The sequence below is a fragment of the Ciconia boyciana genome, chromosome 2 (genome assembly GCF_034638445.1).
Source record: "Ciconia boyciana chromosome 2, ASM3463844v1, whole genome shotgun sequence".
Classification (NCBI taxonomy): domain Eukaryota; kingdom Metazoa; phylum Chordata; class Aves; order Ciconiiformes; family Ciconiidae; genus Ciconia; species Ciconia boyciana.
This window is the reverse complement of record NC_132935.1, coordinates 41,718-66,904: the sequence shown is the minus strand read 5'-3', so window position 1 is coordinate 66,904 and position 25,187 is coordinate 41,718. Positions and strand designations below refer to the sequence as shown.

The 25,187-nt window shown below is 41.4% G+C and overlaps 1 protein-coding gene across 2 annotated transcripts; it reads right to left on the bottom strand.

Moving 5' to 3' along the window:
- On the bottom strand, positions 1 to 25,187 carry MAPK15 (mitogen-activated protein kinase 15). 2 transcript variants are annotated; one of them, XM_072851639.1, is made up of 14 exons: positions 24,823 to 25,187; positions 21,504 to 21,602; positions 21,025 to 21,054; positions 18,272 to 18,362; positions 17,606 to 17,736; positions 17,285 to 17,448; positions 16,198 to 16,337; positions 14,551 to 14,608; positions 9,379 to 9,516; positions 9,056 to 9,161; positions 5,308 to 5,608; positions 4,701 to 4,852; positions 3,661 to 3,710; positions 1,489 to 1,626 (listed from the first exon to the last, which is right to left on the bottom strand). In XM_072851639.1, exons 1-13 carry the CDS (start codon positions 24,889 to 24,891, stop codon positions 3,699 to 3,701), a joined length of 1,491 nt encoding a protein of 496 aa, XP_072707740.1. In that variant the 5' UTR covers positions 24,892 to 25,187; the 3' UTR covers positions 1,489 to 1,626; positions 3,661 to 3,698. The 2 variants fall into 2 exon arrangements, with proteins under 2 accessions (XP_072707739.1, XP_072707740.1); XM_072851638.1 differs by lacking the exon at positions 3,661 to 3,710 and having other exon boundaries at positions 1 to 1,626; positions 24,823 to 25,186.

The window sequence follows — 25,187 nt, the reverse complement described above, 5'->3', positions numbered from 1 at the left end:
TTGCAATATTACATGGTAGGTAAGCTATTAAATATTGTAGCAGAACCCACCTATATTTAAAATCCTTCTCTACTTGATTTTAATGAAAATAAGCCACCATTGATTATGTTCATTTACCCCAGAAGAGTCATAGAAAGTAGTGGAAAACAAAATGAAGGGCTTTAAGATTATCTGTGAAGAGATTAGTCTTCTTGGTCTTCACAGAACAGTTAGTTACCTGTTCTGCTCAAAAAAAAAAAATCTGCATTTAGGCAGTGCACCTGAAACTGCGAAAGAATCATAGAATGGGTTGGGTTGGAAGGGCCCTTAAAGATCATCTAGTCCAACCCCCCTGCCTTGGGCAGGGACATCTCCCACTAGACCAGGTTGCTCAAAGCCATGTCCAACCTGACCTTGAACACTTCCAATGATGGGGCATCCAAAACTTCTCTGGGCAACCGGGTCCAGTGCCTCATCATCCTCATCGTAGAAAATTTCTTCCTTATGTCCGATCTAAACCTACCCTCTTTCAGTTTAAAACCATTGACCCTTGTTCTGTTACTAAGGCCTTGGTAAAAGTCTCTCTCCATCTTTCTTATAGGCCCCCTTTAAGTATTGAAAGGCCACAATAAGGTCTCCCCGGAGCCTTCTCTTCTCCAGGCTGAACAACCCCAACTCTCTCAGCCTTTCTTCATAAGAGAGGTGTTCCAGCCCTCGGACCATTTTCTTGGCCCTCCTCTGGACCTGCCCTAACAGGTCCATGTCTGTCTTGTGCTGGGAACCCCAGAGCTGGACACAGTACTCCAGGTGGGGTCTCACGAGAGCCGAGTAGAGGGGGAGAATCACCTCCCTCAACCTGCCGGCCACGCTGCTTTGGATGCAGCCCGGGATACATTTGGCTTTCTGGGCTGCGAGTGCACATTGCTGTCTCATACCTGATTTTTCATCCACCAGTACCCCCAAGTCCTTCTCCGCAGGGCTGCTCTCAACCCCATCATCCCCCACCCTGTATTGATACTGGGGATTGCTCTGACCCAGGTGCAGGACCTTGTGCTCGGCCTTGTTGAACCTCATGAGGCCCTGAAATGTCTGAATATGTCTAAATACATGCAAGTATCAGAATATTGCAGTTTTCTGTAATTTTTTGCAATAATTCAAATGAGGAATATGAACTGACAGTATTCATTGTTCTCATGGCATGGGAGCAAATAGTGCCGTGCCCTTGTCTGGTAAGACTGGAAGGCAAAGGGATTAGATTCTCTTTCCTGTGGTTTGTCCAGAGGAAAGTAGTACATTTTTCCATGCAATGAATAAAGCATTTCACTTCAGCTGGGGTAACTGTCAAATGCATGTTATATTTTGCTCTCATTCGCTGTTACTGGCTCCGTTAGGGGACTGATGAGATGAGCTGCACTTCACCTGGTTAGAACACTTCCATATTCACTGCTCATGTTGTTGGGAGGACTTTGATATTGGAAGACTCTGCAGTGCAGATTTACATATGGTTCCATAGGCCTGGGAGTAACTGCCCATCGATGCTTTCGGATCACCGGCAGCTTCCATATTTGCAGTAATCTGGAACATCTTTTTACTGGACTTCAGAAGGGGACGAACATCTTTGCTGTGAAACTGAGTATTTCTTGGATTCTGTGCGAGAAAGAAAAGCCAAGATAGTAACCTGTAATCAGCTTTCTAAAATACAAATAAGGAACACAGATTTTGCTTCAGCTGAGGAGTAGGACAGATCATGAATGTTATATGAATAATAAACAAACAGACTGTTTTATTAGATCAAGAATAGAATGGTCAGAATGATGCGAGGGAGAAGGGCTTAAGAATGGGTGTATCAAGAACGAGCTAGTGGCATTGGAGCAAGATATGACAAACTAATCCTGCACTGGAGCAAAAGTCCAAAGGCCTGTTTGGCTAGTATCTTGTTTTCAACAGTAGTGAATGCTTTAAATATATGTACAAAAGACACATCATCATCATCATCATTCCCTAGTATATCCTCCTGGCTTCTGCCAATCAAATGGCTTGGTGACTTTCTGAGTTGGAAGCTGCATATGGATACTGTATTTATCAGCCCTTGTGGGGAAAAGTTAAGAATACATTAATACATTACAATACATAATACATTACAATACATTTGAATCTGCAGTTCAAGAGGAGAGCTGTTTCACTGCAGCTTATGCTTTGTGAACCTCTATAGTTAATTGAAAGGCAAAAGTTTCCACTCACTATTGTGACACTGGCTGCTGTCATCCCAGCCATTATAGGAGTCTTTCCTGGTCAAATGGCTGAGAACAAGAGTTTCATAAGCCTGATAGAATATTTAAAATGAATGCAGACTGAATGCAGAGCAAACTGGAATGTCAGAACTTTTCAGCTCCTGCTCAGGCTGAATGAGAAAGATGGAAAAGTCAACATTCACTTAACATAAGATCAGCCACAACGCTGATGACCTTCTACCACAATATCCAGTCTCTGACACTAGACAGTATTAGCCTCTCAGGGAACAAATACAAAGCACAGGGCACGTGTAGCATGATCTTCTCCCTATTATGCTCTTCCAGTAACAGAAAGTTGGTCACAATTACCTAAAGATTCTTCAAAATGCATTGTTCATATGTACATCTGCACATGCAGCAATCTCTACAGTCTCATATTGTGGAATAAATGGTTCCACACTTGCTCCACACTTGTGGAATAAATGGTTCCTCTTAGTCTCAAAACATTTTGAATGGGATTCCAAAGCAGAGAGGCTGAAAGATGGGTTGCAAGTGTGCATGTGGACATACTTGGAAGTTGCTGGCAATCATGTCTCCTTTTAGCAGTTATTCATATGTATTTTCATATTAATCACAACAGTAAGAAGAGATCCAGTAGGAGCAAGCTTGACTCTTAACAGTGTCTGCAGCTTGTTTCTAGCTTGAAATGGTTCAGATCATTCAGAGCTGTGTTAAAAGAAATAATTTGCTTTAAGGTAAACGTGATCTTGCATGCTGACACAAAGCAGGTGATCCCACCCAACTCATCTTTGATAGTGGTGTCTGTCAGAAGTCCTTTCACACAACTGTGCTCAGCATGCATTTTGAATGGTTTGGAGCTCCAGCACATATACATTCAAGTATTCTTTTGTGGGGATGTGAGAAAGTCCCATGACAAACAAGTCAATCTTTAGTGTCACAAAAAAGGTAATCTGTGGTGCCTCCTTCCATATTCTTCCTCTGCCATAAGCTTCCTCTGATGACCTTGTGTTGGCTAGACTCTCCTTGAGCTAGTCAGCAGACTACTAGCTCAGGAAAAAGAAAAAGCAGGGGCAAAGAGGTAATTTAAGAACCCAATGAGAATAAGAACTTTGACAAGGAAGCGTGGCCAAGAACAGGGAAGAGGGAGGAGCAGAGAGGACAGGACTGAAACCTTCACTGTTCAGCAACAGCAATCCATTAGGTTGATTCCGGAGGTAGTGCAAATTCTCCAGCTAAGTTTGGAATATCCAACGGTCTCAATTTGGTTAAAAAAGAATTTGCTACCTACACACTTTGTACAGGACAAGCCATCATTGAAGATAATGTAAAAGCAACTGATCTGTGATTCTTAGAGTCAAAGGGAATTTTTGGTGCTGCTGACAATCTGAACAATGCGATAATCTGAAATGGTGTTCAAATCCTCACTTACCTGAAGTTATAAAATTGAAAGCAGAATGGAGTCCAAAATTAGCCTGTCTTCTAGAAAAAGGGCAGTGGAAAAAAAGTCATATATCTCAGCACATCTCAAAAGATGTTGCATTAAAAACTCAAGATGGGAAAAAAGTAGAGGCAGAGAATCTGCAGAGATATTTTTACTTTTCTTTTTGATTACAGTTAGCTGACATATATGATCCATTACAATTAATCTTTGTGAAAAAAATACTGCTAATGAGGCAGAGACCTAGATTTACAAAAGGGTTGTGTTACTTCATGTTCTCTGAAGTACCTAATTCCCGTACTTAAATTCAACAGTCCTTCACAGAACTCCTGCATAAACCTATAAGCACCAAAATACTCTTGCTGCTCAAGTCACAGGTGAAAGGATTTTTTGAAAGACTGGGGTTAGACTTAAAACTCCAGGAGAAAGTTAGTGTTTATAAACCCAGACTAGCTGAAGATTAGCATTACATATGCCAGAGCTGTAAGGCTGAAGCCACATCTGTGCCTTTGGCATTTCCTGGTGATTACTATAGATGGTCTTCCTCTCAACACTCTGCCTCATTCACAGAACTTAACTCAGCGTCGTATACCTTAGTAGACAAAACAGCTGAAATGTAGGTATTGCAACACTGAAGACTACAATACACAAGTTCCTATATGACTCTACCCCATACTAGAGGCAAGTTATGTCTAGTTATTTCCCTTACTAGCAGAAACTCTTCAGTTAGCACACTCTTCAGCTCTCTAGTAAAGGGAACATACTCTATACAAGCCTAACTGCCTTATCAAACTAGGTTACTGGTACCATTTGACAGACACTGCATACAAGCAACAAAATTGCAGTGTATATCTTTGTCATAAGTAATTTTAACTGATAAAAATGTATTAATTTAGTCAGTCACAGAGCAATAAGTCTTGCCTCTCATTTAAGTATCTTTACAAAGTTGCAAATTAAAATATTTTGTGTCTATATCATTTTGGTCCATGAAAAGTTGAGGGGTTTTGGGTTTTGGTAGGACTGCTACTCACGTTACAAAGGTTCTGTACGCTTGTAGGAGGTAGCTGAGCATTTGCATTTGCCCATGTGATTTGTCTGCCCAGTTTCCTATTGTTGGAGATTCTGGCCTGTTGAGAAGGTGGCACAGAACAGTTCCTGATCACAGCACCAGAATTTGCATTACCTGCAGAAGAAAAAACATGAGAGAAAGTAGGAAAACCATGAGGACACAGAATACACGGACTGAGGCAGGGATAGAACATAAAATTGAGTCAGCTCCTGCCACCTCACTTCATCTTACAAACAGAAGAAAAATATTGAGAATAAAATTAAGATGTAGTAGCAAACAAAACCAGTTCAAAAGAGCATGGGAAAAGATAAGAGCACTAGAGAAGCAAAGAGAAAACAGAAAGGAACATAGAGTCAAGACTGAGGCAGGAAAGAGCCAAAGAGAATGTCATACACTTAAACCTCATTCGACAGTGTTTTGTTCTTATGTCGTTTTCCTCCCACACTTTCACCCTCTCATTTTGCCATGTAAATTCCCCTTTCCCCACTCAGTCTCTTTTCTTCTTTCTTCCCCATAATAATGCCTCATGGTGGATTGCATGCCACTGTAGGAGGGAGGGCAGTACCTACTTTGAACAGCTGTGTGTGTTATGGGATTGTATATCACATTGATCTTTGATCTCTGACATAAAGTTCTTGCTAAATCTTCACTCTGGCTGGATACTTCTGGCTGGACACGAGTTGTAGTTCCAGCATGCACACGCGGCGTTTTTAGAAGAGGTGGTGTTGGTTCTCTTTGGCCTTTCCTGGTAGGTAAAGTCACAGAACTGGAATTTGGAAGAAGTGGCCTGGATTCAGACTGACGTAGTTGAATGTTTTCTCTCCGCACTTGCTCCTTTGGATGGCTATTTAATTTCTTTTCAAGAATCATCTACAGAAAGGAGAAGTTGGTTAGACTTAACACAGCTACTATCCCAGCCAAAACCAGCACAACAGCAACAAAACATAAAAACAAAGAGAAAGACTTATAACTAACTGCAATTTATTTCACAGGATAGGTAACAAGTATAATTTTAAAATTAATTTAGGGCTGGAAAGAAGATAGAAATAATATTCTCAGTAGAAAGAAAGAATAGGCTGAAGCATTAAGAAAAAGGGTTGGGTGAACAGGCAGTTTCAATATATCCTGAGGGAGAACACGACTAAATATGGGCATTAGCCTTGGAAAAGACAGAATCTATATGCCCAAAAGGTTAATGCTATGTTGTTTCTTACCATCCCTTTCTAGAACTTTGCAAAGCTGATTTTGTTAATGGTCAAAGCAACATTCGTTCCAGTTAGTTCATAATTATTTCTCACCTACCTCTACACGCTATTATCTAGCAACAGAATCCTTGCTAAGGTTTTGGGTCTTGGCACAGACAGTCTGCTCTCAACTTCCTGTAATCACAGTCATCCCAAATTTGACACCCTATCAGTAAGATTATTCAAAACTATGCACTTGTTTCTTAGCCTTGTACCTAGATTATCTGTGACCAGTCTAATGACATTTAGAATATCTTTTCTACCTGTGCTCAGTATTCACTTTATTAATTCATCTGCTCATGACTCCTAACACTATCACAGTAGAGTTTATTAGTTTCCTTCTATTAAAGACCTTAAAAGAAATTTTAAGTAGGTTCAACTTTTAAAATTCAATTTTATTTTTTCTTTCTTCAGTTTTAATTGCTGTTAATAGAAGCAATAACACTTTTCCTCTCTCTCGGGGAAGGTGGACACCCTTATCAGTCTTTCTCAGTCTTGGATTTTCTGAGCTCTAAGCTTCCTTTTCAGTCTTCTCTTCCCAATATCATTCTTTCCAATGCCTGTTTTACTACATTTACATTCCAACTCCTACTCTTCTCACCATTTTCCAGTTCCTTTGCCTCATAACATGGCATTTACATAATTTTTTTCCACCATAAAAAGGGAAAAAAACCCCCGCCAAAACTAAGCCAAAGCCTATTTCTCCTCCTGGAGGCTTGATTTACTTCCACTTTTGCTGCTCCTCATATTTCACTGTTAGAGCATTCACTCTGGCTGTCCTCCCCCTACTGCTTCAACACCACCATCCAGATCAGTTCAGTGTATCTTATAATTAGTTCTGATTTGTGTTTATCTTTGTTCTTCTTTCACATCTTTAGATATTACTCAAATGTTTATAGAATCATAGAATGGGTTGGGTTGGAAGGGCCCTTAAAGATAATCTAGTCCAAACCCCCTGCCTTGGGCAGGGACATCTCCCACTAGACCAGGTTGCTCAAAGCCATGTCCAACCTGACCTTGAACACTTCCAATGATGGGGCATCCAAAACTTCTCTGGGCAACCGGGTCCAGTGCCTCATCATCCTCATCGTAGAAAATTTCTTCCTTATGTCCGATCTAAACCTACCCTCTTTCAGTTTAAAACCATTGACCCTTGTTCTGTTACTAAGGCCTTGGTAAAAGTCTCTCTCCATCTTTCTTATAGGCCCCCTTTAAGTATTGAAAGGCCACAATAAGGTCTCCCCGGAGCCTTCTCTTCTCCAGGCTGAACAACCCCAACTCTCTCAGCCTTTCTTCATAAGAGAGGTGTTCCAGCCCTCGGACCATTTTCTTGGCCCTCCTCTGGACCTGCCCTAACAGGTCCATGTCTGTCTTGTGCTGGGAACCCCAGAGCTGGACACAGTACTCCAGGTGGGGTCTCACAAGAGCCGAGTAGAGGGGGAGAATCACCTCCCTCAACCTGCCGGCCACGCTGCTTTGGATGCAGCCCGGGATACATTTGGCTTTCTGGGCTGCGAGTGCACATTGCTGTCTCATACCTGATTTTTCATCCACCAGTACCCCCAAGTCCTTCTCCGCAGGGCTGCTCTCAACCCCATCATCCCCCACCCTGTATTGATACTGGGGATTGCTCTGACCCAGGTGCAGGACCTTGCGCTCAGCCTTGTTGAACCTCATGAGGTTCACATGGGCCCACTTCTCAAGCTTGTCCATGTCCCTTTGAATGGCATCCCATCCCTCAGGCGTGTCGACTGCACCACTCAGCTTGGTGTCATCTGCAAATTTCCCGAGGGTGCACTCGATCCCACTGTCTACAAGGAAAGTGCAGCTTTTAATTTTCCTTTGGATCTTATTGCATATACCAAATGGCATCAAAAGTACTATCTTTCCTTTTCCCTGTACAACTAAACATTTTGCATCAGCTTTTTTTTATTTGCTTGATTATTGCACCATTTCCTGATTTTTCAAGTACTATTTCCCCATGTTAATGCATTCAAAATATGTCTCCTAAAACATCACTGTCCTTTATTACTAGCACATCAGCTACACTGATCCTTCACTTGCTCTTCCTCCTCTGTTAATTAATTATTCTGAAATCTGATAGTTCTGTGTATGTGGTGCAGCACGCAGTGGCACAGCTTGATTATTGCACCATTTCCTGATTTTTCAAGTACTATTTCCCCATGTTAATGCATTCAAAATATGTCTCCTAAAACATCACTGTCCTTTATTACTAGCACATCAGCTACACTGATCCTTCACTTGCTCTTCCTCCTCTGTTAATTAATTATTCTGAAATCTGATAGTTCTGTGTATGTGGTGCAGCACGCAATGGCACAGGGTGCAGCTAAGGGACCTGGAAAGTCCTGGCTAGCTGTTTGTCTGCATGGTCTGTACCAGCAACTGGAGTAGGGCTGCAGTCTTGGGGGCTTGTATATCCAAGTGCCAGCAACTGAGGAGACTGAGATCCAGGGGCCAGCTACTGAGCAGACCGAGCGTCTGAGAGCAGCTGCTGCAGGCATCCACCTTGTACATCTGTATATATATTCTCTATATTCTCACCAGTGGACTTCCGTCTTGCTCAGCCAGAGAAGGGAGCAGGATGAGGGTGTTGGTGCTGTCTATGTTTGTGTGAGCGCTCTGCATGCCCGTTTGTGATCCATGTGGCCAGCCATGTATATACGTAGCGTGTATGTGTTTTCTGTGTGCGTGTGCCTACTGAGAATACATCTTCAGCCTTGCTACTGGCTGGACCTGGGCACATGAAGTGGCAGCAGCCTCGCCTCTTTTGGACTGTTGGATCCAGCATAATATATTTTCCTCTAACACAGTCTCTCAGACATCATGCTTTACAGACTTTTCTTTTGCCAGTGGGAATCTAGATTTAAAGACCTCTCAAAAATTATGACAGTATGGAACTGAGTGATAAGAAATACCAAGATGTAACTGTGAGAATGTATGGAAAGCCTAGGGGAACGCAAATAGAAGAAAATGACAGAATTCAGTAAGCGTGTGCAAGAATGGCAGGTTACCTGGAGGATTAGGAGTTTGGAAAATAGGATGAGAGAATTACCTCATATAATTTATTGCGATATTCTGCCACAGACAGCTGGATATCATCACCTAAAGGAAGAATTACATCATAATCCAGAGAGGGCTCCCTGGCAGGACAGTGAAACCTAAGAAGATGATAACACATAATGTAATTAACTAAGACTAAAAACAGCATCACAGATTAATATATTGTTAAAAAGGATTGTCAAATCATCTAGTGTGACCTTAAGAACTAGCTTTGTTTTTATTTTTCTATCAATCACGCATATACCTTGTGCCAAGAGCAGGTCTATAACATCCCAGAAGACATCTGGGGAAACTGCACATTGGTATTACTCTCACCTTTTCACATAAGGATGTTGCAGAGCCTCCTCTGCTGTGAGTCGTTTCTCAGGGTTAAATACTAAAAGTTTCTTCAGAAGATCCAAGGCAGGCAACGGAGTAGAGGATGGTAAGATCTCCTCAAATGTTACTCGCTGCCTAGAAGTCAGAAAACAGCAATATAAGCTCCCAGTGTCTAATTCACAGTGAAGGCATGAATTACAGTTCTGGGGATCACATCAAGGTGACATCTGACTCCAGAGTTCACTCACAAATAGTGTGTCATAATCCTGGAACACTCTAAAGTACAGGCCTGTGAGTACAGTAAAGTCTTTTACCCCTTTGATTAGGTTTGAATGCCTCCCTCCTAGCGCTAGGAACCTACACAATGTACCTAACTTGCAAGTCTAGTCTTTCTCTTGTTTCAGTGGAAAGAGTGAGAGATATCAGACAGTATTAGACAAAGGGGAATAACGAGACCTCTGGACAATGAGTCCTTCTTTTGACAATGCAGGAAGCCCAAACTCCTAACTTGGTTGTTTCAGTTGAACTGTTAAAGATCCCATGAATGCAACCCTTAGACCACAGAAATATATTTCTGTATAATTTGCAATGAGAAGATGAAGTTTAAAAATCTGGTTTTGCATTTTGAAAGCCTAAAGATAATTATTAACATAATGAACATGAGAATATCTAGTACATTTGAAAAAACAGTTTTAAAACATGATTCTTACTCATATTTTAAATAATCTTGTTATTCCATGACAACATTCTCTCAGTTTAGAAAAATGATCCATCACTGAACATAGCATTTGGACTGAGTGGCTCAGAAAAAATCTTTTCCGTTTTGAAGACTAAGATTTCACTTGCTCTTTTACCTAGCTGGAGCCATCTATCAGAACTTAGCCACTTGATTTTCACATTTTTCAGAGGAGGGGGGGAAGAAGATAACATCCAAAGAGTGGGGCTGTCAAATAAAAGTGCATTTCAGCCAGGAATGAATGGAGAGTTCCAATTGCTGTCTTTCACTACTCAGAGAAGGGTTATAGAAATGAGAGCACTCTTCTCAGAGGTGCTGTGGTGGGTTGACCCAGGCTGGCAGCTAAGCCTTCACCCATTCCCTTGCTCACTCCCCCCCCTGCCCTGCTGCTGCTCTTTGACATGCAGCAACCCTACAACAGAAGGATTCACTAAGAGGCTGGGCAAGCTAGACAGCTGTTTAATCCTCTCTGTATCCATGGCAGCTACACCAAAAGCCCACTGGTACCCTTTTGGGTCCCTGAAGTAGCCTCTCCTAATATAGTCCATGCCAAGGATGCACAGAGCCTCCAAGTCAGTCACAAGAGGATGCTTTTGCCACTTATTGCTTGTTAGAGTCACTTCAGCCTCCAACACAGATAACTGTTGGCATTATCCTGTCACTCCAGAAATCCAGGTGGGTTCTGCCCCCTTGTATCCTGATGGCATTAGGGTCACAGTATACTGGTGTCCAGCAGAGCCTTATACTCCTGTGGCTCCAATGCGCCAGACTATTGAATCCATACAGTCCAATAAACCCGGTTATGCCTTTCTTCCGCCTGGCTGGAGGCATGGCCCCTCTATTCCTGGTCAGAGCATTCATTACCCAACTCCTGTAATTGCAAACCACAATCAGAAGTAGGATCAGTCCTTCCACTGTGTCTGCAAAATTGCTCAACAGCAACTGGAGCAGTCGTCTTCCTGAATGGACCCTTTCTGGCTGCTGTTTTTCCTTGCAATTCACATACACAAGTTTCTAGGCTTGAGATAGAGGCACCGTCCCACTTCCTCATGTCCTCCCCATGGTCATGCAGATAGAACCACAGGGTGGCATGCACAGTTCCCTTTCCTTTGAACAGAGAAGGGATGACTCCATGTGACACTCTTGATAGCTAAGATGCCGACCTGTATGGGTGAGGAGGAAAACATACTCTCTTTGAATTTGCTGGAACTTTGGGACAGTTTTTCTATACCTGAGACACAGGACCATAGGGTTGGGGAGGTAGGGAGATTCTCTTTGTATTGCCAGGGCTGGCCAGCCAGTCTGTCCACAGTTGGTGCCTCAATGTCTGTTAAATTATTATCAGTGTGCTGACATACAATGTTGGTGTGCTCTGTACAAACTTTTGACTGTGTGCACTGGACTTCACCCGGATCTATGAAGCCCTGGTTGTTGCCCAGGCTGCTGTAGATCACCTCCACCACCAATTCCCTAATGCTGGATACCTCCCTCAATGGCAGTCCACTTGCCTTGGTAGCTTACAAGATGCTCCTTGAGGCAATACCTTGCCTTCACGCTTGACAGAAGTCACCTCCAGAAGCTGCAGATTGTTGCCCCTCTTCCAATGCCTTCATCGGTACCCCAGTCCTTAGTGAGATATCCCAGTTGCTGGGCTTTCTTACCCTCTAATTCCTGACTCAGCACTGGCCCCACTATCCTAGCATCAGAGGAACCAGGTGATAATTTGCTCACCTAGATGACAGCTGTAAACTTTCTGCATATCTTGCGGCTCGTTCAGGGATAGGGACTGGGTGGTTTCTGCCCTCATTCATGATTTCTTTCTCTTCCTCCTCTTGTTCTTCTGGCTGCTCTGCTGCAGAACAGGCTGCCTCTTCTGATTCTTCCTCCCGCTCTCTCTTAGAAGCTTCTTCCTCCCTTACTAACCAAGTTGACTTCCTCTTCCATTGTTTAGGAGCAACTGCTACCATTGAGGGTTGAGTCTCTGACTTAGCCACAGTGTCCATTTGTATGTCCTCAGATCCAGAGACCCTTTCACCCCGCTGAGGTAGGCGTAGGCCAGGCACCAGCACAGCGTGAGAAGTTGTGTCTCTTTGGCATAGACAAGACATCCTTTCTTCAAGTGTTTTGTCACTTCAACAGGATGCCACGGTTGGTCGGGTGTGAAGTCCCACACCACTGGATGTGAAAATTGCTCTAGGTACCTGCCCAAATTCTCCTACGCAACTTGTGACCCATGACCCGACTACCTCAGGGCACATCCCTGCGTGGCATTCATAGTCAGTTATCCTTAGGAAAAGCCAGAATCAGATTCTTGACATATATCAGTCTGAGCATTCTAGTTACCCAAGGATGTTCAAGAAACTGAAGAGCTGTTGTAACAAGGCAGAAAAAAAAAATCTACCTCAGGAGAGAGGAAGGGGGAGGTGCCATTCTTCATTTCCTCTACAAATTGGCTCTTGGATGAGAAGAGGAGAAATTGTTAATTGTCTCCATGAAATGGTTCCCAAAGTACTGGGAGAGAACCAATGCAGGGCCTAAATACCAGATCAGGCTCAAGGCCAGTGCTTTTATCATAACTCTCCCAGGCAAAGCACAAAAAAGTGCTGAACAGCACAGAAAACTGCAAAGCTGAAAGCAGCCATTAACAAGCCCTCAAATTTGATGTACAGCAAGAGAGGGAGCATGTCATGGAGAAGGTAAAGGAACAAATAAACCAGTGTGGAGACCAAATACATCAATATTATGAACAGCATCAGCTAAACAGGTGTAACTACTATAAATTCCTGTCTAGTACACTCCAATCAAATCTATTGTGATGTCAAACCCCTCTGGCCCCATGTTGGGTGCCAAAAAGGACTCTTGGTTGACCACCAAAAGGTGGGTTGACCCCAGTTGATAGCTAAGACCCTATCCAGTGACTCACTCTCTCCCCCTCACCGGGACAGGGGAGAGAATCAGAAGGGCAAAAGCAAGAAAACCTCATGGGTCAAGATAAAGACAGTTCAATAAGTGGAGGGGGGAAAAAGGGGGGGGGAAGTTGTGCAAAAGCAATCGCTTACCACCAGCAGACTGATACTCAGCCAGTGTCCAAGCAACAGCTAATTTGAAGAAATTTCTCCCCACCTGTTTTATTGCTGAGCATGACACCATATTGTATGGAATATCTCTTTGGCCATAATGGTCAGCTGTCCCAGCTGTGTCCCCTTCCAGTCTCTTGCCAACCCTTAGCCTACTTGGTGTGGGGGCAGAGTGAGAAACAGAGAGGGCCTTGATGGCTGCTGTGCAAGCTCTGTTAAGCAACAGCTGAAACACTGCTGTGTTATCAACACTGTTTTGGCCACAAATATAAAACACAGCAGCATATGAGCTGCTATGAAGGAAATTAACTCCATTCCAACTGAACCCAGTACAGGAGCACAGCAAAAGGATGAAAAGCAACATTCACAAGTTGCACCAAGGGAAATTCCTATGGGATATTGTGGCCATCCACTTCTGCCTGACAAGGTCAAACACACATGCCGTGCTGACAGCTGAATCAGCAGGGACAAAAGGGTCTCAGTTCTCCAACTACCTGGCATAGATTGATACAGGAATCCTGGCATCCCTGAATGAAAGGGGATAATGCTCCAGGATGCCAACTGAAGAAGTCAGCAAAAGTCCGCATGAAAATGCATATGCTGTTCACGTGCACAGCAAGGGACCTGCTAGAGCTTATGGTTTGAGCCATGCTAACCTAAACCTATAAAAACATATCCGTAAGCATTCAGAGAACTCATACCACACATAGCTGGGCTATGTGTATTGCAGACTCCCTGATGAGAAGGGATGCCCACTAGTATCACGACAGACACGAGCAGAAAATACTTAGAGACTGGTGAGTAATTTGCTATGGCCATAAGATAGTCTAAGAGCATTAAGTTTACTAATGTTTACTAATTAGGTATGTAATAAATGCAGAATTATGTGGTAGTCTGTGTACATAACTGGAGGATCCAAAAGAACCATGACAGATGTAAGGAAAATAATAATAATAATAATAATAATTAAAAAAAAAATCACAGTGAGAGTCGTTAAGCAGCTGGAATGAGGCTGTCAGCCTGAATAGATTCAGGCTTTCCATGTGTGAACCAATGACATCAGATACCCAAATGACTCAGGACAGGAAAAATATTTTAATTTTGAGAAAGTACACATGACAATAGCTTGGAATGTAGGCACAACCTCATTTTGTTTTGTTTTTCCAAGATTATGTCATTGGTCTTTTTTTTTTTTTATATAAATTTTACATCCCTTCCTTGGAGGTAGGTGAATCTGCAGAGAGCAGAAATCATTTCCACTGGTGAACACCAGAAGGTGAACTTCAGGGGAACTTTTTGTCAACATCATACAGTAGATTGTTGACTTCTGAGACACATCGAACATACAAGGCTTACCGGGAACTCATGTGGTTAATAACTGAGGCCCTGTAATCTGATTGCATAGCCAAAATATCTGCAATAATGAAAAGATACTGTTAATGCCAAGATTAGGATTACCAGAGCTACACAGTTTATGAAGTAAAGCAAATATTTGATATTAACATAGGAAATTATCCTCATAAAACTCAATGGGAGATCTTATGGAAGGGGGATGGAATATTTACTTACAAATTTTCTAAGATGATTTTCTCAATTCCTATTCATTCTATCATAGATTTCATAAACTTGCACTCTTATACCCACATACACAGAAGCACCAGGATACCTGAGGCCAAATGATCTGGCCAGGATCACTTATGTGGGGCATGGAGAACAAGGGATACCAGCTATTGATTTCCTCATCACATCCGGTGGGGTTCTTTTTGATTGGTGACAATGAACTGTTTTCTGAACGTATTTGTCATACTCTCAAAGAGTCAACAATTGCTACGGAATGGTTTTTGCTTCAGAATCTTGTTTCATTGGTCCCCATAAATCGTAGGCAAAGTTGCTGCTCACAGGTTGGTTTTCCTTGTTTGCAATAACGTTTTGAACAAGTGTCTGTTTTCACTTGTTTGACTAAAAGAAAAAGAAATTGTGCCTGTGATATGCTGCAACCTTGCAGCCATTGTCCTGTGGTAAGGATAGAGGACCTTCTGCTAATGAGTCATTTGTCCTGTGGTCTTGTCTTAGAGTGACATTATCAACACATTCCTCAATTGTATTACTGAGAATGGAATAGCATTTTTTGTTTTAGACTGGATATTAGGAAATTTTACTTCACTGAAAGGGTTATCAAGCATTGGAATAGGCTGCTCAGGGAAGTGGTTGAGTCGCCATCCCTGGAGGTATTTAAAAGACGTTTGGATGAGGTGCTTAGGGACATGGTTTAGTGGTGGTCTTGGTAGTGTTAGGTTTACGGTTGGACTCGATCTTAAAGGTCTTTTTCAACCTATACGATTCTGTGATTCTGTGATTCTGTTATTAGTGCTGGCTATTCTTCTAACTCCTGTTCTGGTGTTTTCACACACACATTTCCATTCATACTTCATTCACAGCAACCAAATCTCTAATAAAAACTGTAAATAACTTCAAGCTTGAATGGAATTCTCCAAAACTGTGATGTCCTTAAACTGAAGATAGTTGTTTTTCTAGAAACTATTTGCTAGCTCAGTTAGAATATATCGACATGTTGTAAAAGTTTATAAAGTGTATGTGCTGTTAGACTGGAACTCATAGCAGACAATCATAATAATAATAATAATCCCTTTTGGATTTAACATATATTTACTCCACCTTTCACTTCTGTGTTTAGATTTCCAGACCAAAAAGTCTAATTTACCTTTACTATGCAAGTCTCACTGAAGTATGATGCTCTGTTTTAAACTGTTATCCTCTTACAAATCTCAAAACTGTTTTGAAGGCCTGGTTCTTGTTTCTCATCTAATCAAGTACAGGCTTATTTTCCTCTAACACTAACATTTCACAATTAGGTCTTTAATTTCCTTGGAAAGATGTTAGCATGACTCACAAGAGATACCTTCTTCCCTGATCCAGCTGGGCAGCTTTCTTTCACTCATTTAATTTCTTTTCTAAATACCTTTCCCTGTAGAAGAGTCCTACCTTCTGGGGATGGGGCAGGAACAACCCTCAAGATTTGCTCTATTTGATTCACTGTTGATGTTCCAGGAAAAAGAGGTTTCCCAAGTAGCAGCTCTCCCAGAATACAGCCAATGCTCCACATGTCTACACCTTTAGTGTAACTACAGATAAGAATAGAACAGAGTTAGGACTAAATCAAGCAAATATTATTCTGTACCTGGTATTCACATCATCTACATTAGCTTATTTTGCTAGAAAAACAAGCTTGATGACTCCTTGAATATGAATGCTCACAGGTTTTAACTATAAAGTGAATGAGATTCGGGAATCGTGAAACTGGCAAGCATAAAACAGAAAGGAGATTTATCCTACTAAAAGTGTATTCTAGGAAACCATAAAAGGAAATATATTAAAGGTAAATGCCAGGACAAAGTAATATATACTTTTCATATGCCCAACAGTGAAGATACAAGTTGCTATTTGGAAACAACTGACTTTTCAGGGCATAATGTATCTAGAAAGTAGTTACAATTACTTAAGCAAAAGTAAATGCCAAACAATGGGTAAATGACAGTTTGCAAAACATCCACATTTCAAATTTGGGATACTAACCCAACCTATATTTATTTTCTTTTCTGATCAATAAGATTTTGTAGATTTAAGTGAAAAAAAGGACTAAGCCTGACTAACAGGCAGCTGATTTAACATTTGATTACAGAATATTTTCTGAAGGTCTACCAAAAAACTCTCCTTAAATTTGGAAAAGAGAGTCGTCTTTTATGGTTTTAAGGTACTCCACCAAATTTTTTAAAAATGCAGATTTAAGGGGAGAAAGAGTAAGTCTTGTGGGAGAAAGGATGACAAACAGATAAGCTGATAATGTATGTAAATGGACAATCTAAGAAGCCAGGAAGGAAATGTACATGTAATGAGAGATTTTTATGTTGCAGAACTGAAGTTTAAATGCATATTGAGAAAACGGACTGCTGACATGACATTGCATCTGGTGACATCTAAAGTGAAAACATTTAAGACTTTTAGACAATGAATTTTCCCAATGGTGAAGAAATTATAGGATCCCATCCCTTCGCTCATATTAAGCAGTTACCTCTGAGAGGAAAGTAAGATCTCGGGGGCTCGGTACCAGCGTGTTGCCACATATTCCGTTAGAGCAGGGTTGCCTTGGTCCTCATTCATCTGACATAAAGAACGAGCCAGCCCAAAATCACAAAGTTTAACAAAGCAGTCTGCATCCAGCAAGATATTTGAAGGCTGAATTGAACAAAGGAAAATTAATAAGCTTTTTACTCTCTGAATGGAAGAAGATTATTATCAAAGTTCTTTTACTAGTCTCATTCTTTTCACACTTTTCCATTTAGTGTTTAACAGAAAACTTGAGTGAAGGATAAAGACCACGACTGATATATACCTTCTGATCTCTGTGAATAACATTTCCCGAGTGGATGAATTTAGTTGCCTTCAGGAGTTGATAGAGAATGTAACACTTGTGGATATCTTTCAGCAAATTCCCCTTCTTAATCACAGCATGTAAATCTGTTTCTGTAATATATTACATCAGTAAAGGATTACCAAGTTGTGAATACAAGTTCCTCAAAGCAAGGCCAGAATAGACCATTGTCCAAACTGTAGTCTTTCAAGTGCATCCTCAACAGATGTTAACACTGTAATTACTAATAGTACCGCAATCCCTCTGTATTATCAGTTTGAGTTGCAGCTCATGCTACAGTAACTGTTCTATTATTGCATACTTTTGTTATAATAAAATTGCACATAGTCTTTTCCATATGAAACTCTTCTATCTCTACAAGCCTTCTAATTTGTTGCTCACTGCCGTCTTTCCTTCATCTCAACCAGCCAGTTCTCATATATAATTATTACTCCCTTTAGAGTTTCACTGCTATTCCCATCTAATCACAACTGATATATATAAAAAACCCCCTGTACCGCTCCTACTTATATGTTTACTTACAGGAATATTCATGTAAATCATCAACACACTACTATCAAAGTAGGGAACAAAGATAACTCATAAGAGAGGCTGTATTTAAATGGCTGATGCAATGCTAAGTCTCACCCATGGACTCAAAGATGAGGTAGATGTCCTTGTCATTCTGAGCTGGGATAACATCAAGCAGCTTGATGATATTTGGATGTTCTCCAAATTCCTGCAAAGGGAGGAGACCCAACTGTCAAAATCAAGTCTCCTGCTTGTGAATCATAAAAAAGGACAGTAACCTATTTCATTTTGTATTATTGTCTAGAACAAACATTAACATGGTATTTCCTTTATTATGCTTCTACTGAAATAAATAAAAACAAAAGATTTAAGCTTGCTCCACAGTATGAAACCAGCCAGTTCATCTAAAAAAATAATCTCTGTTGTCTGAGACGTTAGTTCTAAAAATCCCTCTATACCATTTGTGAATAAAATCCAGTCAACTTTATGCACTACATATTTCCTACTGAGGGCAAAGAATTATTGTGGCAGTGAAAATAGAACAAAGTTGCCATGAACATTGATGATTAAAAAACCCAACCAACCAGAAAGTGTCTGTTTGATGGTAGGCTGAAACACTCTACAGGCAGCATTGATTGAACAGACTGTAATGTGAGATCAGTCAGCATACAAAGAGATACCTAAATACAGATATCTTAAACTGGAGGTGAATTCTATCCTCATATTTGCAGACTGACAATACTGTCAAGATCACTTACTTCATCCTCAGTCTTAACAACTTTTTTTCCTGTAGCTAACACTTCTGCACAGCTAGAGACACTGTAAACACTTCACAATATGCCAACATTTTCATGAACTACCCTGAGTATAAAATTATAAATAGCTGCACCATAAACCCTATGCTTGTATCTAAAATACATCAATGAATTTTTTGTTATTTGAACCAGTAATATAGACTGTTTATCTGTTTCCATCACAAATTCAGTTATAAACAGTATCAAAAATAATAATATTAAGCTATCTCCAGCACAGTCTTACAACAGCATAATCTTCCTAGACTCTGAGGCCAAGACAAAAATTGGTTATAATGTACAACATATAGAAAAATCCACAAACCAACACACTTGCCTGCAGCAATTCATGAAAATACACTTACAAAGCAGTAATATACAGCCAGGCCATCAAATAACCTTGCATTTATTCTGAGGACAATATTCAGAATACCCATCCAAATAATCTAAAGAAAGTTTTTATCCAAAAGGGGTATTTTTCTAGAGATGCAGATCAGTCTTGACAGTGTTACTTGAGTACTGTTCAAGAACTTACTTCATGCTGAAGAAAAACTCTATTGTCTCACACTGTCTTGCCCTGGAACTAATAATGGAAAGTTATGAAAGTTTCAATCTATACTAAAAAAACATCCTACCTTGAAAAAAAATCTTGTCAGAGCCAGTCCTACTTATCTTTGCTTAAAGAACAATGCTCTCACTGAAGTAATTACCAAAAATGACATTCTAAAATGTGGCCCAAAATGCACCAAACAGATCTACAACTATACTGAATGATAAACATAAAACCTGCAAGCAGCATAATGTTCAGCATACTACATATCACCCAGAAAAGAATCATCAAAATGCCCAGATTCTACATCAACACTTCTCAATTACAATAAACTTCATGCAGTCCATCAAATGCCCTCATGATAAACATACAGATTAAACTAAGCAATCATTATGCACAGGAAGGAATTTGCACAGACAAGCAAATTAAGACAAACATCCAGTTACCAATGCAAGAATATTTATTATGTCTTTCCCTTTCTGATCTCTTAGTCCTGAACGTCAAGAGCAAGCTATAAAATACCTTAAAAAATAGGAGGGGGAAACTAAAATTCTTAAGTCTATTGAGCACCAAGAGTCATGAAAGTAAGGGCTTAATGACACATTAACCTCACTCCCCCAAAATGACTCATTCTTTCCTTCAGGAGAAATATCCTTCTTTTTCTTCTCCCAACTCCTCCTCCACTCATCTACTCCACAAGTGCTATACTTTCAGAGCTGATCTAACTTACAGGTAATTAACTTCTAAGGCATTGTTCTCATATGTTTTTAGCTCTTAAGTTTGCAGCTTCTATTTCAGGCTTAAAGAATGATTAAAAAGTAAAAAACCACATCTCTTTCCTGCTTAAACTTGACAGTCTTAGGAAATACCTCTTCCTATGAGCCCTGCCTTGCTTGTGTCCTTAGAAAATCATAGTTATAACAACATTATCACTATTTAAAAACAGTGATGTTTCTACATGGTAAGTCTGTGGAGGAATGGACAGATAATTTTAATGCCACTGCCACCAATAAGGTAATTAGATGTAGTGTGTGGTCAATTATATCAAAACAAGAGCAGCCTTAAGTAATCCCATACAGGACTTTCCTTTTAGTTTTGCTTTGATTATTTCAAGTGGTCAAGTTGCTTCCCACATGATGGAGGAAAAAATTTTGGCATGCAAATCTCTTCCACACCCCAGACCCACCTCTGAATCATGGCATTTAAAATTTAAGAAAAACACTTTCTGTCCACAAAGCAGTAAGAAGTGACAGAAAGTGCAAGTCAATATGGTGCTCTTAGAGTAGACATACTGCTAAAAATGGTGAAAGAACAGGGCATTTCTCAAAGGAAAAATAAGACCAACTCTCCATTTCATTCAGGTGGTTTTGCCCAGTCACAGAAAGACTGTTTGCCAAGATGGTGCAGAAAAGAAATGAATAGTGTTGTCAACACTGATCATTGCATTTTGAAAAAGAATGGGAAGAAAATATGTGAACAGCATCAGTGATAATTAAAAATCAGAGAGGAGGGGGGAAAATGGACATTACCTGCAGGAACATAATCTCTCGAAATGTTCTCTAGAAATAAACAAAAAAAAGTTTATTATCACCTTGGCAGAATGACAGAACAGAGTATGGGCTTCCAATGAGAGGGTTAAATCCATTCTAATCTCTAAAGCGGAGGAAACCCTTATATGGTAGACAGGCTAGGAAAAAGCTAGTTGCTCACCAGAGTCACAAGTGTGCTCTCTGTGCTTAGACACTATAGCATAACAACATAAGGGAGAATCAAATTGTGCATGCCTATAAAGACACTTTTTCCTCAGGGACATCAAACAGTATTTTGTAGATGCCATGATATACGAAGCTTGACATTTATTGCTCCTTTTTATCCTAATATAGCTGTAGACGGTATTATTACATGCATAATTGTCAAATAACTAACATCTTTCAGAGACATAAATCCTGAAAATACCTAAGAACTCCCACCACATCTTTCAGGACATGTTAGAACAATGATTTCTCACCTGAGCATCTGTTCTGTTCCTGAAAGCATCAAAAATCTTTTTAACAGCAACTATTTCTCCTGTCCTGCGATTGATTGCTTTCCATACAATGCCGTAAGCCTAGGGAGAAAAAAGGACAGATGAACAGTGTACTATGACATCTTAAGCACAGTTCAGACCTTCAGTGTGGAAGCAGAATGTACTCAACAGAGGGACTGAAAGAAGAGGTAATCATCAGCTACCTAGAAGAGAGGTTAGGCCAATGAGCAATACTTGGCTGAGTCAAGGACAAACAAGATCTATACTGAGTCCGACCAAAGGTCCACAAGGTCACAAGCATCCTGGCCCCCAAAGCAGCCAATAGCAGATGTACATGCTCACGAAGTTCAGCAAGGTCAAGTGCAAGGTCCTGCACCTGGGTCAGGGCAATCCCCAGTATCAATACAGGCTGGGGGATGATGGGGTTGAGAGCAGCCTTGTGGAGAAGGACGTGGGGGTACTGGTGGATGAAAAGCTGGACGTGTGAGGAGGAATTAGGCATAGCAGGAGTGAAAGGGTTAACAAGATTGAAGTACTGAGAGTTTGGGTTATGCCTGAGGGAAGGAGGCTGTGTGTCAGGAGTAGGAGTGGATAGCATTGGAGAGAGATAAGGCGAGCGTGTGATTTTTTGTTGTGAAGAAGGGAACTGCAAAGTTGCAAAAAGATAGCCAATTGTATTGGCTGAAGGAACGCATGAAGGACGCGTGAACAAGACTTATAAACCAATAAGAGTTCTCTCAGTAGCGCATGTACAAACAATTATAGTATATAAGCCATGTAATAGTTCAATAAAGGGTCTTCGATTTACCCCTCGATCGGAGTCCGTGCATCAATCCGCTACAGACGTGAGCCGGCAATGTGCATTCGCAGCCCAGAAAGCCAAGTGCATCCTGCCAAGTGTATCGCTGCATCAAAAGCGGCGTGGCCAGCAGGTTGAGGGAGGTGATTCTCCCCCTCTACTCGGCTCTCGTGAGATGCCACCTGGAGTACTGCGTCCAGCTCTGGGGTCCCCAGTACAATAAAGACACGGACCTGTTAGGGCAGGTCCAGAGGAGGGCCATGAAAATGGTCCAAGGGCTGGAACACTTCTCCTACCAAGAAAGGCTGAGAGAGTTGCGGTTGTTCAGCCTGGAGAAGAGAAGGCTCTGGGGAGACTTTATTGTGGCCTTTCAATACTTAAAGGGGGCTAAGAAGAAAGATGGAGAGCAACTTTTTACCAAGGCCTGTAGTGACAGTAGCACAGAATCATCAAATCATTTAGGTTGGAAAAGACCCTTAAGATCATCAAGTCCAACAGTTAACCCAACAGTACCAAGTCCACCACTAAACCATGTCCCTAAGCACCACATCTACATGTCTTTTAAATACCTCCAGGGATGGTGATTCAACCACTTCCCTGGGCAGCCCATTCCAACGCTTGATAACCCTTTTGGTGACGAAATTTTTCCTAATATCCAACCTAAACCTCCCCTGGCACAATGTGAGGCCATTTCCTCTTGTCCTCTCACTTGTTACTTGGGAAAAAAGAAGAGACATCCCAATTTCCAACAGTGTAGTATTATAGCACTTATCTGAGATACTTATACTCCAATGGTTTGTACTTCCTGATGCATGGCAAAGGACCTGAACCCATACTCCAGGACCACACATATTCTTGGGAAGTCTGCCTCAATGTTGCTATCTGAGTATTTAAGCTTGAAAATCACTCAGTATCACATATTGCAGCTGTTTTACTTTGTACGAGTATTTAAACATTAACTGGGCATTTCTGAGTGAGAAAAGACCCCATTTTGCAGATGTAAGGCATCTCCTAGAATGCGGAAAGATTCAAATCTATGACCAAAAAATAAGAAAAGTATATCTGTACCACAAGGGAGACTGAGTAATCACCATTTGCAAGTATCACACATTCATCCAGAATAGGGAAAACTCAGACAGAAGTTCCTATTCCCTTAGCAGACAACACAGCTTTTAGTTAGGGGAAAAAAAAAAAAAAAGAGAAAAAAAAGAACTGTTTGAATTCCCTCACTGTACAGGAATAGCTTATCTCCCTTGCTGCTGCACGTCTCTGCTCTACTTTATGGGCAGTACTCACCTGTTTCAGGGACTCCAACAGCCTTTTAAGTGCTCAGGTAAGTACATCAGCTGTGTACATACACAATACATACAGAACTTTCTGCATACAAGAGGCAGAAAACACAGGTATTTAGGAGACTGGAACCACTTGAGTTAAGAGCTGGACTAGTAGTTTTGATAATGTCAGTGATGCCTAGATGATGGACCTGAAGCCACTAAAGTCTTTTAAAGACCTGAATGTATGTAGTTATGCTTGTGAAACAGTTTCCAAATAGAACTCTCAAACAAATTGATATTTCAGATGAAAGAATAATGTCATTCTGTTCGAAGAACCTAGCGTGTTAAAAGATGGAACACATTACAATCAAAGGGAGAAAGCTGGTAACTAGTAACAAGATGGCAGCAAACCTCAAGTCAGAGGCAAACTGAGAATGAAATATAGCCATAAGACAGATCAGTGTGAATTCAAAAGGAGAAAAACAAAACATTGTCTTAGAGGATAATGAAGAAAATGAGCCTCTCTCAAAGTGCCCCTTTGTAATTGCACATGAAATACTTAACTACTAGTATCAACACAACTAAACAATGGCAAAGAGTTGCCAGAATAGAAAAGCAGATAATCAGGAAGGGTTTAGAGACTGCCTGAGGAGAAAGATCTTAGAAATTAACGTTGACTCACATATAAAAATACGTAATTTTATGGGGAAAAAATTACTTGATGCAGCATAATACTTAAAGTAACGGGGTTACAGTAAATGCGAAAGAATTCAGCAGGCACAAACAGAATGTACTTTGAGACTCAGATTCATTTTACTATAAACCAGGTGTACATGCAAGGTCGGTGCTTTGTGTGGCGCTTCTCCAGTAAATTACAGGAAAAAAAACCTGATGGGGAATTTACAGGTATTTCCAGTTTCACATGCTACAACATAACACTTACCTTCCTCTGAAATTCAGTTGTGAAACAACTACAAGAAGCCACAGAAAGTTATCAGGCTACAATTTATGATTTTTTTCTCTATTAGGCGTACTAAATATTTCAAAGTCCAGTTTTTCTTCAATTATATAAACTCTCAGACCTCCAGCATTAGACGCGGCTCAGCTCAGCAACCTGCGGTAGGGACCGAGAGACTGCAGACAAAGATGCCTCCGGGACAGCCCGCAGGGCAGCGCCGGACCCCGCCGCCCGGCTCCCCGAGCTCCCAAGGCCCCCCAGGGGACTTACCCCCTTGCCCAGGCGCCTCTTGATCTCGTACTTCTGGGAGACGAGGGCCTCCACCTCTGGCACGCTCATGGCGGACAAGTCGAGGCGGCGGGCGGCGCGCCCGGCGAACGGACAAGCACTGCACCGCACGGCACGCTAGGCCGCACACGGCGCTCTCCCTGTTGATTTCTGCTGCTATGGAAACAACCCCGCCGCACAACGCATGCGTGACGCTAGGCGTACCGCACATGGCGCCGGAGGCTTGGTGCCGCCGCTTCCGCCTTTCTTCTTTCCCGGCCGGGGGCTGTGCTGCGCGGCCGGAGGTGCTGCCGTGAGCCCACGGCCGTGCTTGCTGGCTGAGTGGGCGGCTGCTGGGGGAGCCCCGT